Source organism: Halyomorpha halys, unplaced genomic scaffold (assembly GCF_000696795.3).
Source record: "Halyomorpha halys isolate HHAL.00 unplaced genomic scaffold, Hhal_1.1 Scaffold1164.1, whole genome shotgun sequence".
NCBI lineage: Eukaryota > Metazoa > Arthropoda > Insecta > Hemiptera > Pentatomidae > Halyomorpha > Halyomorpha halys.
This window is the reverse complement of record NW_027115560.1, coordinates 160,865-178,332: the sequence shown is the minus strand read 5'-3', so window position 1 is coordinate 178,332 and position 17,468 is coordinate 160,865. Positions and strand designations below refer to the sequence as shown.

General features: G+C 29.7%; 2 protein-coding genes across 6 annotated transcripts in view; one reads left to right on the top strand and one right to left on the bottom strand.

The window, feature by feature from the left end:
- Nucleotides 1-1,607: 1,607 nt before the first annotated feature.
- LOC106688614 (glyoxalase domain-containing protein 4) lies at nucleotides 1,608-9,360 on the bottom strand. Of its 5 annotated transcripts, none has more exons than XM_014433158.3 (6): nucleotides 9,231-9,360; nucleotides 8,542-8,732; nucleotides 7,042-7,307; nucleotides 5,818-5,973; nucleotides 4,145-4,320; nucleotides 1,608-1,876 (listed from the first exon to the last, which is right to left on the bottom strand). In XM_014433158.3, the coding sequence occupies exons 1-6, from the start codon at nucleotides 9,243-9,245 to the stop codon at nucleotides 1,727-1,729; spliced, it is 954 nt and encodes a 317-aa protein (XP_014288644.1). In that variant the 5' UTR covers nucleotides 9,246-9,360; the 3' UTR covers nucleotides 1,608-1,726. The 5 variants fall into 5 exon arrangements, with proteins under 5 accessions (XP_014288644.1, XP_014288648.1, XP_066908690.1 ...); XM_014433162.3 differs by having other exon boundaries at nucleotides 8,542-8,688; nucleotides 9,231-9,352; XM_067052589.1 differs by having other exon boundaries at nucleotides 9,313-9,330.
- A 2,336-nt stretch (nucleotides 9,361-11,696) lies between these two features.
- The window catches only part of LOC106688613 (bifunctional purine biosynthesis protein ATIC), a 16,622-nt gene continuing 10,850 nt past the window's right edge, over nucleotides 11,697-17,468 (top strand). The window contains exons 1-4 of the mRNA XM_014433157.3: nucleotides 11,697-11,851; nucleotides 14,076-14,162; nucleotides 15,283-15,486; nucleotides 16,343-16,498. Of these exons, the coding sequence (XP_014288643.1) occupies nucleotides 14,147-14,162; nucleotides 15,283-15,486; nucleotides 16,343-16,498 (376 nt within the window). The 5' untranslated portion in view covers nucleotides 11,697-11,851; nucleotides 14,076-14,146. The remainder of the gene's footprint in view (nucleotides 11,852-14,075; nucleotides 14,163-15,282; nucleotides 15,487-16,342; nucleotides 16,499-17,468) is intronic.

Here is a 17,468-nt window from a genome sequence, read left to right as displayed (position 1 = left end):
TTGTAATGTAATAAATCTAATTTATGATATACTACTGGATAAAATTGGAATCTGTTAGCTATCTAAAGGAGGTTTGATACTAGCCACATATACAAAAAAGCAGACTCCACAAAAAAAAAAAAAAAAAAAAAAAAAAAAAAAAAAAAAAAAAAAAAAAAGGATCATATAAACCATCAATGAGAATGTTTTTTTTAAAAACTGCATCTGGATAAAAAAAGGAGAGAAAACAAGTTTTGGAGTTTACGTTTAGGATATAACATTTCCTTTAAGTAATAAGGAACTAGTCCACCGAAAAAGTCATTTGTGGAAAGATAAAGACAAATAGTACACTCCTTACAAATATCTTTTTACTCGCATTTTACATAATATAAATCATTGAACATATTTGGCTTTTTTTGCCTGCAGTCAAATTCAACAATTTACCGGTTAGTTCCTGAAAGTTTACTTTCCTTGACACATGTTTATTTCCAAAAACGCTTCCTCTGATTTGGCACAAGATTGGGGATTAATGTAAATTTGCTCTTATACAACTTCAGCAATTTCCATCCTCTTCATTCTCATAGCAAACCTATTTTCCTTGACACCTAAATTTTAAAAATGGCTCAACTCAGCAGATCTGGCCCAGTGATGTATGAAAGTTTGAGAGCAGTGTAAGAATGGTATAGTACAAAATTTCATCCTCTGTTTCCACTTATTCATGCAGAAAAGTAAGTTTTAAATTAATGATGTATTTGATAAAACATAGGTTTTTGATTTTTTTTTTTTTCAAAATCAGCATACTCAAAAACACTGATAACTGTTACAAAAATAATTTTGTTCAGCTAGATCTGTCCTATTGCCCACTCTATGATGGGTATAACCTTCTAATGTTGATCCAAGAATTTTATCAAATCCATCCACTTCTCAACAGCAATGTCCAAATTACAAATTTAGGAAAATGACAATGAAAACAAAAGTTTTCAGAAATAATGATGGACATACACTGCAGTTAAAATATAAATAAATAAAGGCTCTTATTTTTTGCATTTAAAAGTTTAATCTCTGATAAACAATGTTGCATACAAAATTACAAAACTCCAAAAATTAACATTGGCTGTTCCTGTTCCAAGGCATAGATTTATTAACTACAGGGAAGATACCAAATTGGTTAAAATTTCATTAACATTAGTTTTTATTTCAGAAAGATTATAAAAAAGCTAGAGGAAAGTTAATTAAATCCTAGAAAGACATTTCTCAGATTAGTGTTATCTTTATTATGTAATCGATTCCTCTTTATACATTTTTATTCATAATTTTTCTCTAGGTATTAATATCATCTTTTTGCAGAAAATGCTTATATTATTGAAAATTATATTTTTTTGTTCTGTTTAAAAAAATTGTATTAAAAGTTGAAATACACCCGATTTAAGGTCTTGTGATAATACCAGGTAAAATTTTATGTTGATGCCCAGGGAATTGTTAATCATGCTGATACATGCATGAGGTGATGCTGTAGTTATAAAATTGTGAAAGCAGTCAAATAGCTAAGGTGAAATAATATTTAGCATATAATAGGAAAAAAACTTGTTAAATCTTAGTTGATTCCTAATAGATAAATAAAAATACAATTAAATAACAAATATTTAATATATAAAATACTTTGATTATATAATTGTTAAATTCAAATGTAACAAGCACCCTATCAATACAATAAATTTTATTAATAAAGTTTTTCCTTTGATAATACTTATTGCTTCACTTCTTGCTTTTCCTTTTCCTTCTCAAGATACTTTTGATATTTTGCCATATGAAAATTTAAATGTGAATCTGATTCAGGGTCAACTTTAGACAAGAGCCTGAAGTTTTCATCATCAACGAAACATATTTCATGCCCATCCTAAAAGATATAAAACATAAATGTAGCTAAAAAACAAACAGACTATAAAAGTAATGTACATCTTGTAATGAATGAGATACAGAATTGGACATTAGCTAGCTAATGTTTAGTTAACTAAGGACAAACTAATAGTTGTCAAAATTAGTTCCCCACTAATAAGGAACTAATTTAGTGGTATCTAACCATTAATAGCTTAATGAGGTGTAGATAATTGACCATAGAAATTAGTCGGGGGGTGCGGTCAGCAAAGAACAACATAATTAAACAAAACAATATTTATTATTTTATGCCGACTTCGACCTGAGTTTCAGGTCTTCATCAGGAGTTATGGCGTAGAAGATAGGCCTAAAACTCTCAGTTTCACGCCATAACCCCTAAAGAAGACCTGAAACTCAGGTCGAAGTCGGCATAAAATAAATAAATATTGTTTTATTTATTTATGTTGTGTCTTTGCTGTATCCCCTCCCCCCAACAAACTTCTCCAATCATTAATAGCTTAATTATTTATAATTTTTTGGGGGAACTAAGTCTTTAACCCCATTAATGGTTAACCTAACATATTAGGGACCCTTCTTAAGATTTCAGAAGCTCTTAAACTTAAAAAAAAAAAAAGATTTTGTGATCGTCTGAGTATCAATTTATTTTGACTTTTCAAGATTTCTGACATATTGAGGTCCCTATTTATGTTTTCAGAGGTGCGGAAAATGAAAATAAAATCGATTTTATGATCGGGCATTTGAGAATCGATTTTTATTATTTACTTTTCGATTTTCAACATATTGGGGGTCTCTATATACGTTTTCAGAGGTATGGAAAATGAAAATAAAATCGATTTTACGATCGGGTGTTTCCATATCGATTTATTATAACTTTATTAACTTCAAGGAAATTCAGATTTCCATCATACAGGGATCCCTAATACATGTTTTCGGAGGTTCGGAAAATGAAAATAAAATCAATTTTTATTATTTACTTTTCGGATTTCCAACACATTAGGGACCATACATATGTTTTCAGAGGTACTGAAAATGAAAATAAAGTAGATTTTATGATCGCGTGCTAGCGAATGAATTTATTTCAACTTTTCGGATTTTAAACATATTGAGGTCCTTACAAATATTTTCAGAGGTGAAGAAAACATTTATAGGGACCCTTGTGTTGGAAATCCAAAAATTTAAAATAAATTGATTCGCAAGCAATGTGATCATAAAATCGATTTGAAAACATATATAAGGACCCCAATATAATAGGAATCCGAAATCCAGCAAAGTGGACCCTCCCTGCTCAACATGGTGTAAATGCGCACAGGGTGCGATCCTTTCTGCACACACAGTGCATATCTGCTACACCCCTTAAAGAAGCAAACTTCACTAGCATCTTTTGTACCTATTTATTTATTTTTCAATTTGGAGGGTATGAAAAATAGAAAGAAAGGAATCCGAAATTTCCAGCTGGAATGGTTCCTCCCCATTCTATGTTAGCCCTTGGCTACCAAGCCACTAAAATGTATAAACCGCCTTCAGCGGACCATGTTCTCTTCATCTTATACTGCCATCAGGCAAAACAAGATAAATTGTTATGTTTATATGTAATTTTTCTTAGGATAAGTAAAATATATATATAATTGTAGTTGTTTAATTATAAATAAATAGGAGTTAGGGGGAAAAAAAAATAGGAATCCAAAAAGTTAAAATAAATCAATATGCAAGCGGTTTGATCATAAAATTGATCATATTTATGATAATCAGATTTATGATAAAATCATAAAATTGATCATAAAATCAATTTTTTTAAACATTCTTAGCACCTCTTAAATTAATCGATTGACCTAAGAAAACAAACATGATGTCAGGAATAAGAAAAGTTAAAATGAAGCCTGTACTTGGATTTTTTAATTATAACATAAGTTTTTAGTTGAAACTAAAGATAGAACGAACTAACTATATATCAGTTTTAGCTATGGCCTATCGCTTCATAACTAAAAGTCAGTTGCAGATTTCAGATCATAACTAATTGAATTACAAGAGTTAGCTACGAGCAAACAGCTAACAACTAACCAATTAGTTTTTAATTTCCAATGCAGCCTTGAATGATCCCGAACTAAGAAATTATTTTTTTTCTTGTTTCTTAATACTTTCAAAGAAAATATATCAGACAATTTCTAATAACCAAAATGAAAGGAATTATAACCAACTAAATAATTACTTAGATAAAATTCATGGGTAAAGAAATTTGTTATCAATGGCTGGTGAATAATATGGTTCTTACAGGATCTGCTAGTATCACAACAGTAACTGATGCTTTTCCTGGAGTGTCAAGAGTTATCATAGGAGTGAGAATTTTGTATTTATTTTCAGAACATTTCGATTCAACATTCTTTAGTTCATCCATTGGCACTGCAAAAGCAACACGGCCATAGGCTGTAGCATGATTAATTGGTCCGTCTGAAAAAAAAATGATAAATCAATTACATGACTTTTTTGAAATGTTTTCATCAACCTTAATAATTTTCATGTTTATGGGTGCTTTCTTACCTTTAACTACAATTTATTATTAAATTTACATATTATTTATTTTCAAAATATATTTTTACTTAAATTTTCATAACTTCTATCCACAATTGGGTTCAGTGGGTAAATGAATGTTAATAAATTTGGATCTTTAATTATGGATGGATATATAATTACTACAGTAATAATGTGAAAAAAATTTTTAGATTTGAAAACCTAAAATAACAGTATAGTTGTTATGGCTAAACCAAAGTAGACTACTCATTTCAAAAATTGACTTTTAGTTGTACTCTAATGTGCACATTGCATCATAATAATATTTAAAAAATATATTCCCCAAACTGTGACAAATTGGCTTCATTAAGCTGGTAAAAAAAGATGACAAGATATCATAAATTATTATCAGCAAACAATTATTATTTTGATGTGTAGATAGTTGACCGTAGATTACTGATTGGAGAAAATGGTCGGGAGGAAGGGGTGCGGTCAGCAAAGAACAACATAAATAAACAAAAAAATATTTATTTTATGCCAACCTCATCAAGGAGTCAAGCGGAGTTTTAGCCAACCTTCTTCGCTTGAGTCCCTGATGAAGACCTGAAACTCAGGTTGAAACATCGGCATAAATAAATATTTTTTTGTTTATTTATGTTGTTCTTTGCTGACTGCGCCTCCCCCTCCCTGACCAGCTTTCCATTTCATTCCATAATGTCACACGGAATTTTCAGCCATTGGTACCAAAATTTTCTCTTTGTGGGTTCTGATTATAAATTGTATTATCGAGTGAGATGATTCCAACATCCTACCATTATTCAGTAACTCAAAACATGTTAAAAAAGTGAAAAAAATTCATCTTTATAGGTAGAACTTGATTTTTTTGATTTACCACTAATTTTGGAGCAATGTTCTTTCAATATAGAACATTTGGCTCACTTTTTGTTTTTTATTTCAATAAGGAATTATGTAAAATCTGAAAACTATGAGCTGATTACAAACTAACATAATATTATTATCATTGTAACTGTACAAATTATTTATTAATTAATTTACAAATTTAATTTAAAATTGTGTTCTCATTTTCTTCAATAGTAAAAATTAAATGCAGGATATTGTTTATCATCACAATAATCAGTTAATTTACATACAAGAAATTATTACAAATATTTTTCCCAAAAAACTAAGACATCATCCCACAATGAGCAATGGTAATTTTTTTAAATAATTGTACAATTATTAAAAATGAACCAAACAAGTTTTAAAGGCAAATTAAAAATAACAGTTATATATCTGTCTAATTGTGTCTTTTATATAAAACTATTTTTTACTTTCTAACGGATAAAGGTAGGGAAGCTTTGAATCAATATAAAAATCAAACTATTGATTTCACAAGTACATGTACATGAACTTGTATAGATAAAAATAGTAACTCACCAATTTTCTTAAATTCAATAAATGCTTGGTTTTCATCATAAGAAAAAAGTGTCCTCTTTTCATCTTTATACAAAATTTTTATTCCCAAAATTTGATTCCAGTATGAAATAGTTCTTTCAATACTTGTTGATGCAAGTGATAATTTTAATACTGGATCTAAAATTTTATCAATTCCTTTTGGTTAAAAAAAAAATATATATAAAATGAAACATATTAAATATTAAAAATAATGGTGCATTGATAAACTTAGGATACAATAGGACACAACTTTCACACACCATCCTGAAAATCGAACTACATCGAATTCCTGCCATGAATACTACAGTTTAACCAAATATAGCAAAGCCAAAAGAATACATTTACAAAGAATAATTGCGATCAGAAATGCTTGGCTGCCTCCAAGTTTCCAATCTCTACACTGCTTATCTCTCCATTTTCTCCTTTAGTTAATTATTTATTAATAATTTTATTTATTATATTCTTTTATAGTTAATATTTATACATTTCTTATTGCTGGTAACAATGAGAAATGGTAATTTTTTTTAAACAAACAAAATTAAAGGTACTTTACAGGAAGATTTGTTGAAAAATCAACATTTAAGCCCTGTTAGATTCTTTTTATGAGGATAAAACCTATCTAGTATTGATGACCATGTAATTGTACATTGATTTATTGAGTTTAATCAAAATGATTTATAAAGTTATAAAGATAGAATGTCTTCGTTAGGCTGGGCATGCTGTCCAGATGAATATGGATGAAACCCCAAAATTCTGGAAGGAAATCTGTAGAGCTGGAGGTAGATGATGGTCAAAACTCAGATAGGAGGACTGTGTGGGATAAGATGCCAGAACAATATTGGGAATGAGAAACTAGAGAGTGCCGGAAAAGAAGTGGCAAAAATTTAATGAGGAAGCCAAGGCCCAGATCGGGCTGCAGTATCAAGGAAGGAGAAGATATCTGCTAACAATTAACAAGTTACTGCATTTCTAATAAGTAAACTAGCAGTTATGACTAAATATATTACACTTTAAGACATTAAAATTTAGAAAAATATTGTATAAGATATTTTTAACAGTGTTAAAATAAAAAAAACGAGTTTTCCAAATTATGGTGAAGTAAAACTCCGGACTATGACCTTTTTCAAGATATTTTGTTATGGCTAAGAAAATTGTACAACTAAATTATAATTTATTTATAAGTTCTAACAACAAAGCCTATCTTACCTCTTTCCTTGGGCTCTGGTTCATCAATGATATAGAAAGAATATCCATCAGGAGACTCAAGAACATGAGTATCCCCTTCCATTCTAATAGGCCATTTTAAAGCTTTAGCTCTAGCTATAGATTCTTGGGATTTAATTGTGATGCCTAAGAAATCATTACCTCTCTCATAATGAGATACCTCAGTATTCCAAGTAAGTTCCACAACAAAATGATTATCTTCTGGACCATAACCGATCATAGTTTTACTCCATCGATTGTTGTATGGCCTAAAATAATAAATAAATAAGTAGTTCAAGAAACAGTAAATCAGTGCTCTTATAAAAAAAAATATAATAGATAGGTTCAACAAATTTAGCTGTAAGTGTGATTAATAAAGTGAATTTGGATTATTAACAATTAAAATATAGCATGGCAGATGTGATAAATTAGTGAAAATTCATCAAATGAACTAGTGCATTTAAATAATTCCCAATTCATAATCGCCGATCTGATAAAAATTCATAACTTTACCAAAATTGGTTCAGATTGCCCAGCTGCTTAGCAGCAACTTTTATAAAATCAATAAAGATTGAAGGATGAACATACTTTCTCAAATTAATAAGAGGTGAAGCACTATTAATTTAGTGGAAACTTTGATAATTAAGAAAATATTTGTTGATTTTGATATTTACTTATTGATAAATGCCAAGTGGCTGCACAAATTAGACCATTTTTTGTAAAGTTATAGATTATAAGGTGAAAATTATATAAACTTTAATATCATAATAACTGACAATTGTGTGGAATTATCAGTTTATTACATTTACTGTGATGAAAATATATTGTTATGTAAAGAAGAGCGAATTTTCAAAATAGTACACTTAGGATGCATTATCTTTACTTGGTAAGGCCTACTTTATTTATACCTGGCCAAAAATTGTTTTTGGATTAAAAATCTACAATATGTTTATATTTTAATGTTTAATACAATTAAACTAATTATTACTCATTGAGAATGGTACCACAAATTATTCTTCGGCCAATATGGGTGTGGGCAAATTAATTTAGCCCAAACAGGGTGCCACAGAAAGAAAAGTTTGGGAACTGCTGAGATAGAGCATAGCACAATAACTCTCAACCACAATAAGTAATTCAAAACCACTTATTTTATGAAATGATTAGCCCCCTCCAAAGCAAAATCATGGCTGAATATAAACAATAGGTTATAAAAATGATTATTAATCTTTTTAAATATTTTTTTTAATATTATTAATAATCGCAGTCAAGCCTGATTATGACCAGATCACCTCCTTGTACAACCATTGGTCTATTTATAGCACTTCCTTACTAAGTACTGCATCTCTGACTCTTACGGTGCCTGCATGGTTATTGCGGTACAGATTTAATTTTTCTTTTATATTAAAAAAATGAAAACCATAATGGCAGGACTTAACAAAAATTAAATTACACCAGTGCTGGTCTCTAAATAAAGCTATGTAAGTTATTTTATAAAAATCATACCCATTACATGCTGCAGCACAACCTTCCTTAAATTCTTCATGACGAAGGACTTTCATACCAAGAATATCTCTGAAAAAAAGGGCATTCTTTTGTCTATCTCCAATTTTAAAAACAAAATGTAGTGCCCTTCCTTTCATTGTTGTTCTGCTGGAGAAATAAGATAAGTTTGTTATTAGAGTTCTTCCAAACACCTAAGCATTAAATTAACAAATCAATTAAATTCGGTATAAATAGTTTGTAAGAACCTGAACAATTTACTTACTGGATAGAGGGTACAAAGGAACAAAAAACAACTATTACGAGATTAACCTTGAAAGTTACACCTAAGATTACTTTACAACTTATGTTGTAATCAACTAATTGCTCTAGTAAAGTGGAAATGTATGGAGTTTACAAAATTATTTAATTTCGAATGTAATTTTTTTTTTTAAATGAACTTCCGTTGAAGGTTATTGTGCTTTTATATAAGAAGGCAAGATAATTTCAAATTGAAACAGGTTGGAGAAGTAGGCTTATCAACCCATTATCAACCTAGTACAAATTAAATTATGATCGATATTAAACAAAGATTTTTATCTTATTTTTCTAGATAATATTCTATTAAATATAATGAAAACTCGGGTTAGTATTAAGGTTGACAAATTAGGTGTAATTAACTAGAAAAGTTTAGTGCTAAATTGTATAGACACCTTGAGTAGAGACATCAAGGGAAAGAAAATGTTTGGAGGTATATGTTTATTCAAACTTAAACTGTGGTAAATATGTACGTACACTGTACTAAATCGATACCCAACAATAATCGAATGTTGGGTAATCAGTTTTTAAACACATTTTTATCAAATAAACAAAGTCATTAGTAAATGTCTAAAATAAAATCACAAAATCCCAAGTCACGCAAACGAATATTTACAAAACATTGAGGGTACTCCAATTGATAACAAAGTAATTTCGTCATCATATTTTGGCTCAGACGTGTTAAGAGTGTTGACAGATAGATCAAACCCTCAACTACTATGATTTTTAATTAAACTAAAGCAAGAAAGGATCGGTCAAAATAAATAAGTCCCTCAAATGCTGTCAACTAATAATGGAATTGTTCATTTTTACGGAGGATTAGCCAAGCTACTCTCATAAAATAGTTGTTCGGTTTAATATTTTTATGAATGCCAAGAAAGACAAATAAATTGTGATAATCTACCAATTATTTAGCACGTCTTTACCATAGCCAGAGTGGGAAGAATTGGTAATCCAAACACTTGTAATTTAGTTATTTGACTATTCACCTTGTGGGCATCTTTTCATTCACTGAATGAAAGGTATCAGGACTGCATACTTCAGTCCTGGCCTCATCAAGTATTTTTCGCCAGTTTAATCGGTGAATTAGTTTTATAGCAGAATATTTCATTTAAGAAGCAGTTTAGTTGCCCTGGATTGGAATAGGATTGAAATATTTCATGATACATGGTGAAGTGGGATGCTATTTCCTAGTAAACAGTCCGGCTAATTGATTTTGAGTATTTCTACGGGGTAGGTTGTTTTCCAGGTAGCCTCTGCGTTGGGGTATGCAGAATTTCTTTCAGTTTTTCCTTCCTTAGTTTATGCGCTAGAGACTCGCCTTTGCCCTCGCCTGTCAGCTGTTACTCGGTACTAACTTCTAGAGCTGGCCTTTAAATGCTCCTGTAGATTCGGCGATTCATATGTCTTGCCTTGAAACTTGTAATAGTCTTCTAACAGGAGGTACACCCATCCTCCCTCGCTAAGACGTGTACTGTCTCTTGAGATGCTGCTTCGTATGCACTCGTGACTTGCAGGACAGCAGTGTCTAATAAATCCCAACCTGGGCCCTGTTTCATAATAAAGTACAAACTAATACTATCAGTATTGTAGATTTATCTTAATTCAATTACACTGACTTGTACAATAGTAACTTGTACTTTGGTATTTTTTAATTCCTATGATATCACTAATAGCTATCTCTATCATGAAAAAAATAAGTATTAGTATTATTACCACACTAGTTTCTATACTTGTACTATGAACTAATACTGAGTCTATTTAGAGCTAGTGTCGACCCATTTTTCGAGCAGTTTGAGTTAAGTGTAACGACGAACTTTCAATGCTTATATCGAGGCAAGTGACACCCCTCGCTTCTCAATAAAGTAGCCTAAGCCTTGGCGACAAACACCTTCACTTCATCCTCTCCCTCTATGTTTGTACCAGATTAGCCTAGCTTTCAGCTCCTGCCTTTAATCCTATTTTGTTTACCGCATCGGCGACTAGAAGATCCAAGTAAGCTGTTGGAGAGGACCTCTGCTCTACGAGCTTCCCAGGTCTTCTAAGATCAGCTTCTTACGAGTAGGACCGAGAAAATATTCTTATCGGTAGGGCCTCAACACAAAGTTATCTCGGGTTCAGGAAATAACTTCTAACCAAGTTACATAATTTTCTGAGGGTTTCATATTTCTTTGTGGTTTTCTCAAAGTAGGAATAAATGATAGCATCCTTAATTGTTAAGAATAAGAATTTATTTATTGTTCGTATTTTTATAAAATACTGCATTTTGTTTAGGCATTTTTAACTTAAATTTTTCGAAACTTTTAATGAGAACTTAGCGACTGAGCCGTATACCCATGTATATTAACAGTTCGTTAATTATTAGTTTTGGGCCTTGTTGAGACAATCTCCTTCCTCAATCCCTTTCAAGCAATCGGCACCTCTCCTTTTCCCTTCCTTCCCAACTTTAAATGTTTCTATACTGTCCCCTGTTCCTAGAAATTGGTATATTGTTTCTCTATGTTTACTCAAAGGGAATTACTAATACTGCAATTTAAGTTTTTTTCCGATCTACTATCTTGATTGTTGTATTATCATTTTCTACATTTTAAATTTTAATTGAAATCTAATAAAATTAATATACAGATATATAATATAAGCATAATGATTTCATTTCTAAATATGATTTAGTATTATGCACTTTTCTGAGGCTGTACGAGATATTAAAGAATTTAAGTGATTATTTACGTTTTTATTTCATAATTCTGTTATTGATTGAATGATAGCAACTTTCTTCATTCTTATGATTTATATGAATACGTTGTGAGACTTACGTCGGCCTCATATATTCTACACTCTAAATTGGTGTACAAATTGATAAATGGTTCTTTATTCATTAGAGTGATTTAATGGAACCTCTTTGCTCCTGGACAGTGAAGCAACAAGTTGATTATCCTGTTTTGGAATTTGAGGCCGGTTTTCCTACCGGTAGTTCATACCAAATTAGAATATTATATTTGGCTAGCGATTGCCTTTGGTTGGTATTTATGAGTAGTTATTTTTTCATCAGCAGGTTTAATATTGCTGATTATAAAAATTTGTTATGCTGATATAATTTTTATTTTATGGGACAATGCTTTTAGAAGTGATACATAACTTTTATTTTCTTTCATTTCAGTTAATTATCTACAGGTTATACAAGACATTGTGTTGACTTTTTAGTTTGGATTACAGTCTTCCATGTTAAGTTAGATTATATGTTTGAAACTGATTTTTACATTACATCAAAATTAAATATAAGAATATTTAACAATATTATTGATTGTCTATGTCGAGAAGTAGGTAGCTTAAGTTAAGAAAACAAATGATGGAGAGGTGGCTCATTTGTTGTTGATCAATTATGGGGAGAGGTTTGGTCTGCAATTGCCATTATGTATTCTGAACCAACCAGGAAGCTTGATTATAAAAACAAAATTACTGCTTTCTTTTTAATAAGAATTAGAATCAATTTTTCCCATAATAATATCAAAAACAAAAGTTAACTTTTATTTTAAGTTTAATTAATCAATGAATGCAATGAACTATTTAACAGGAAGTATCAATACAGGTATTAAAAGAATATTCAAATATTGATTACTACTTGATGAACATTATTAAAGATATGTTATCACATAATGCCTATTGTATTGAAATAGGATTAGGTCTCTCTCTGAAATTCCAGATGTCAAATTGGGCTTCTGCAGGAATACTGCTTTTCATTAACTAGTTTTAAAATTTATGTAGATATGTCTCTCAGACAGTGGAAATAGGGGAACAAGATCAGTGAAGATACATCATACATCACAAACCTTAAACTCGCTGATAACCAAATAATACCCAGCTCAATAAGACAGAGTATCAACTGCATGCCGGGATTTTGGAAATGACCAGTGAAAAAATCTAGACCTGAAAGAAAACAAGAGCTAAAAAAACAATCATAAAAGAAAAATTATTATAATTATATAAGAAATTAAGGTCAAGGAAAACTACATTAGTGGAAAATTCCATCAAAACAAGCAAAATAATTTGAAAATATTTCATTATCTATAATAACTTCCAAAATAGCTGTGTATTTCAATATACCTCCACAGTTCCTATTTTAGCAATTTTTGTTCTTAGTTTGTTATTTAAGAGTTTTTGTACTAATCTTAAAATATATAAAAATGTGGAGAAAAATATTAATAATTGCCCAAAAACTAATTCCAAATAAAAGCAATTAGCCATTACATTTTAAAACCAAAATGTCTTCTACATGGTTCTTCCTTGAAAAAGCATTGATCAAAGATTCTTATTTCTGATTGTTCTTAACAATTTTATTTCAAGATATGTTTAAAATAGGCTAGTTCAGAAGCTACATTAAGGTAAGCTCTGGTAAGCTTGTTCAGACTAATCGTGGATTAGAAAGATCTGTACAGGACTATTTAATTATGGGTTGAGAATAGGATATTTAAGTTAAATGTTATATTCATGTTAATGATGTGCAGTCATAAATGTCCCTGTGCTCTTTTGTTCTTATTAATGCTGGAGTAGGGTTGAATGAGATGGAAGAACTTAGATATTTTAAATCAAAGATCCATTAATATAATAACTCTTGAATTTATTTGTTTTGTTTATTACCTTACCTGGACTGATTTTTTCTTAATGGAATTTGTTTACCCCATAGAAGAATTATCTTCATGAATACTTTTTTTTTTTTAAAGAAATAATGTCATGAAGAATATTTTTTCTATTAATAATAACTTGGTGAGGCTCACATAGATTTTTTACTGATTAGTTAAGACTATAAAATATTGAATCATCCTATTATGGGTATTTTAAGTGTAAACATATTTTAGAAAAATTCCACATTTGATACCATTCCACATTCCATAGTTGGCTTCCAGTTTCTTTTCTTGCTCTTTTAAGTTAAAAGTTCTAGATGTTGCTTCTGAGCATGTTATCTTGTTCATCTACATCATATTGAGGAACTTAGCTGTCATAATTTATTGTTCTATTACATTCAATAAGGATGAACAATGAAGAAATATTCACAACCTATTTTTCCATTCTAATTTTAGTTTTGTGATTTAAAGATTGTTATCAGCAATGGACCGTATTTTTTCCTTCCTTTTTTTTGTTTTACTCTACGTTATTTCATTTTTATTAGGTAATACCATTTATTATGTCATTCATCATTGGTTACATATTCTTTTTTTATCATTTGATAACCTTTTCTTTTACAGATAAGACCCTGTGCCTTAATTTCAAAGTTTAAAGATACTTGTTTTGAGTTACTGTTGGAAACCTAAAGAAAATGGAACCACTAATTGGTAAGTTTCAAAATTTTGTTTTTTATTCAATTTTCTAAATAATTGGTATGAAATCTAATTCTTTACTGTTGAAATGATTTATTACTTCAAACTTGGATCTTATTAGTTCACTAGGTATTAAAATTTCAGGCAAAATTTTTTTTTATACTGCTTTTTGATGATCGATTTACCTGAACCAATTTACTATGTAGTAAATTTTAAATGTTTTTAATAACATCTTATAGTTCATAACAGCTCAGTTAAATTCGATAATTTATTCATAAACTGAATATTACAGATATAAGGCTATTGTAGGAGTTTTTTTTTGGTTCTACTTGCCAGGAATCAATTCTGGAGTTATGAGATACTAAGCCTAAAACCTTTATTGAGCGGGGGGAAGGCCTGATCGTTGAGATTATACTTCCGACACAAACAATTCCTAATATAAAATTTGATCAAAAAATAGTACTTCATTATCTAGTACTATATCAGATAATCAAATAAGATTCCCATCAAGAGTTGTAGTGGTACAATTTTTTTCTTTCCCCAGGATTATAAACCTCTATTGTGGTCCGATACATTTTTTTACAAGACTCATTTGAAGGAATTAGATTTTTTTCCTATAATACGCAGCTCTGCGGCTGGAGTCATAAGTTTTAATTAATGACCTGGAAGTACTGAAATTCAATCGACTGAATCTAGTGTTTACTATGATTCACCTTTCCTTAAATTGAAAGCTTCATTGAGAATTGTCTTTCAGAAGATTGTTAATTGACCTTGTGTAATATGTGTATAATAACTCAAATATTAAAAAAACTATTTGAGTTATTTTGACCGCCCGAACCATCTCTCTTTTATAGGATTTTCTTTCTCATTTATTTCTATATTTTAGTTGTTAACCATTTTGATAAAAAAAATTATCCTTTTTGCCACAGTAGGATTATATAAGCATCTTAAATTCCAATTGACGAAGATTAAGAATTATTATCAAATCAATTCTGTAGTTCTGTACTAGTTATCTTATGATTTATATTTGATCTAAGTTTTTATTAACTTACGAAATGTATTATAAATAGCTAGTAGTTGTTAATCTATCATTGTATGTATATTTTGCCAGTAAATTTTTTTTTTATTTCCACAGCTTTACTTAGTGTCTCCGACAAAACAGGTTTAATAGAATTTGCCTCATCCCTTTCACGCTTGGGGTTTAAATTAGTGGCATCTGGAGGGACTAGTTCAGCTTTAAGATCAGCAGGAATTCTGGTATCGGAAGTGTCTGAGTTAACATCAGCTCCTGAAATTCTTGGTGGAAGAGTTAAAACCTTACATCCAGCCATTCATGGAGGTATATTTTATTATTCTGTAAATTCTTCTAAATATATCTAGTGTTAAATGTTATTAACTTCTTAAAATTTCAAGCATTATAGCATTCACCTTCAATTTTTCACCGAAAAATATTTTCTTTTATACGATTGATGACCTGGAAGTACTATTCTGTGCCCAACCTGATATTTTTTTATATGGGGTACAACAACATTTTTATAAATCCTATATCTTCTTTAAGTAACAGCCTCCTACAATTATCTTGGTCCAAAGCCTTAGCTCTAAACTTAGTACTAAGCCTAGATTGTCCTGCTGATAGCTACTGTTTCAGACCACATCAGTCCTGATTCTCGAATCTTTTTTCTCTTAATGTCTCATCGGGCATTTTATGGTATTAGATATAATTATATATATATATATATATATATATATATTCTCTAATATTTTACAAGCATGTATATCATTTATTTATTACAATAAAAATCTAACCAAAATGTTTTTGGGATTGCACTGTGCCATTCCAAAGACCAGATGAAAAAGTATAATAAAAAATTATAGGCAAGAAGAAAAAAAAAACATCTGACTGTGGCCAAAAAAGGATTCAGTTCAATAGTCACAACAGCTGACCTTGACTTTCATTCACTTGGGTCCTTAAATTGCTTAAACTATTCAGTTCCTGAAGCATCAATGAACTTTGCCACTTAGTTATTCCAAATAACTAGAATTAGATAGAAAGTGATGGTATTATTTTACTATTTCTGCTTTCTAATAGAAATTATAATTTTATTTTCGACTAACAATTTTTTTTTTCACATTTTTATAGTGACTTCTGTGAGGACAACCCATAATATATTGTATAATTTATTTTTCTTTTACAGGAATTTTGGCACGAAACATTGAAAGTGACCGTGCTGATATGGAGAAAATGAAATTCGACCTTATCAAATTAGTTGTATGTAATCTTTATCCTTTTACAAAGACTATCGCTAAAGTAGATGTTACAATTCCTGAAGCAGTTGAAAATATTGACATAGGTATGAATTTATGGTGTATTACCTTTATATTAATGTTATCAATTATGTTCTTCGGTTCGCACATGACCATGCAAACCCAATGTTTTCATGAATATTTATCAGCTCCTTTTTGATGGATAGTTTTTTCCTTCTATGTTAACTATCATTAATAGTAACTGATGAATTGATCCTATTAAAGTTCAGTTAAATTGTATAAATATATATTTATTAATATTTTAAATTTATTAAAAATAAATAAAAGCGAATTTTATAGTTTTTACTTATTCTCAGATCTAAAATTTAGTTTTGAAGATGACGAGGTTAGATGAAAAGATTAAATATTAAATAGAAATGAGAATTTTTATTTTGTTATATATAATATTATAGACTCTTAATCTCAGTGCGTATTTTTCCAGGCAATTAGAACACTTAACTTTAATAACACTTTTATAAATATACTTAATTATTCGTTGAGCTAAACTAACCAATTTATACAATCTTCCTTGGTTGATCAGGACCTCCTGCTTCCAGAGTAGGTCCTCGCCCTCAGCCCCTAAAACACAAATGTCCTGTTTTCTTTCTTTCAACGTTCACTCGTCAATTAAAAAAAATTATATTGTAGTACAATTGCTCTACTTTACTTGCTATGATTCACGATGTTAATATTTTATTGATAATTGTTATTGTCTTCTATTTCTTCTTTGATTATTCTCTTTCTATAATTATGGTAGAGAAACAACAAAAGTTGAAAAACTTCAATGTTCTCAACACAAACAATTCAACAGACACTACAGAAGGACGAGCGCCGTCATCTTGTCTTGAATTACATATTTTTACTTCATATTTGACTGGTGGAAATTGGTTAGCTTGCTTTTGTGGTTCAACAAAACAAATGAACAATATTTAACATTGATACATAAAAATTAAAACATAACTAAAATCATCTATACATAAAAAACAACTATTTATTTTTTGAAAAAAAAGGATATTA

What these genes read in the sequence shown, in the direction of transcription:
- LOC106688614 (XM_014433158.3), bottom strand. An exon ending in TGTGCTGCAGCATGTAATGG is followed by an intron (nt 7,308 to 8,541) that starts GTATGATTTTTA and finishes TTATTATTTTAG; the next exon opens with GCCATACAACAATCGATGGA. An exon ending in TTGTGATACTAGCAGATCCT is followed by an intron (nt 1,877 to 4,144) that starts GTAAGAACCATA and finishes TATATCTTTTAG; the next exon opens with GATGGGCATGAAATATGTTT.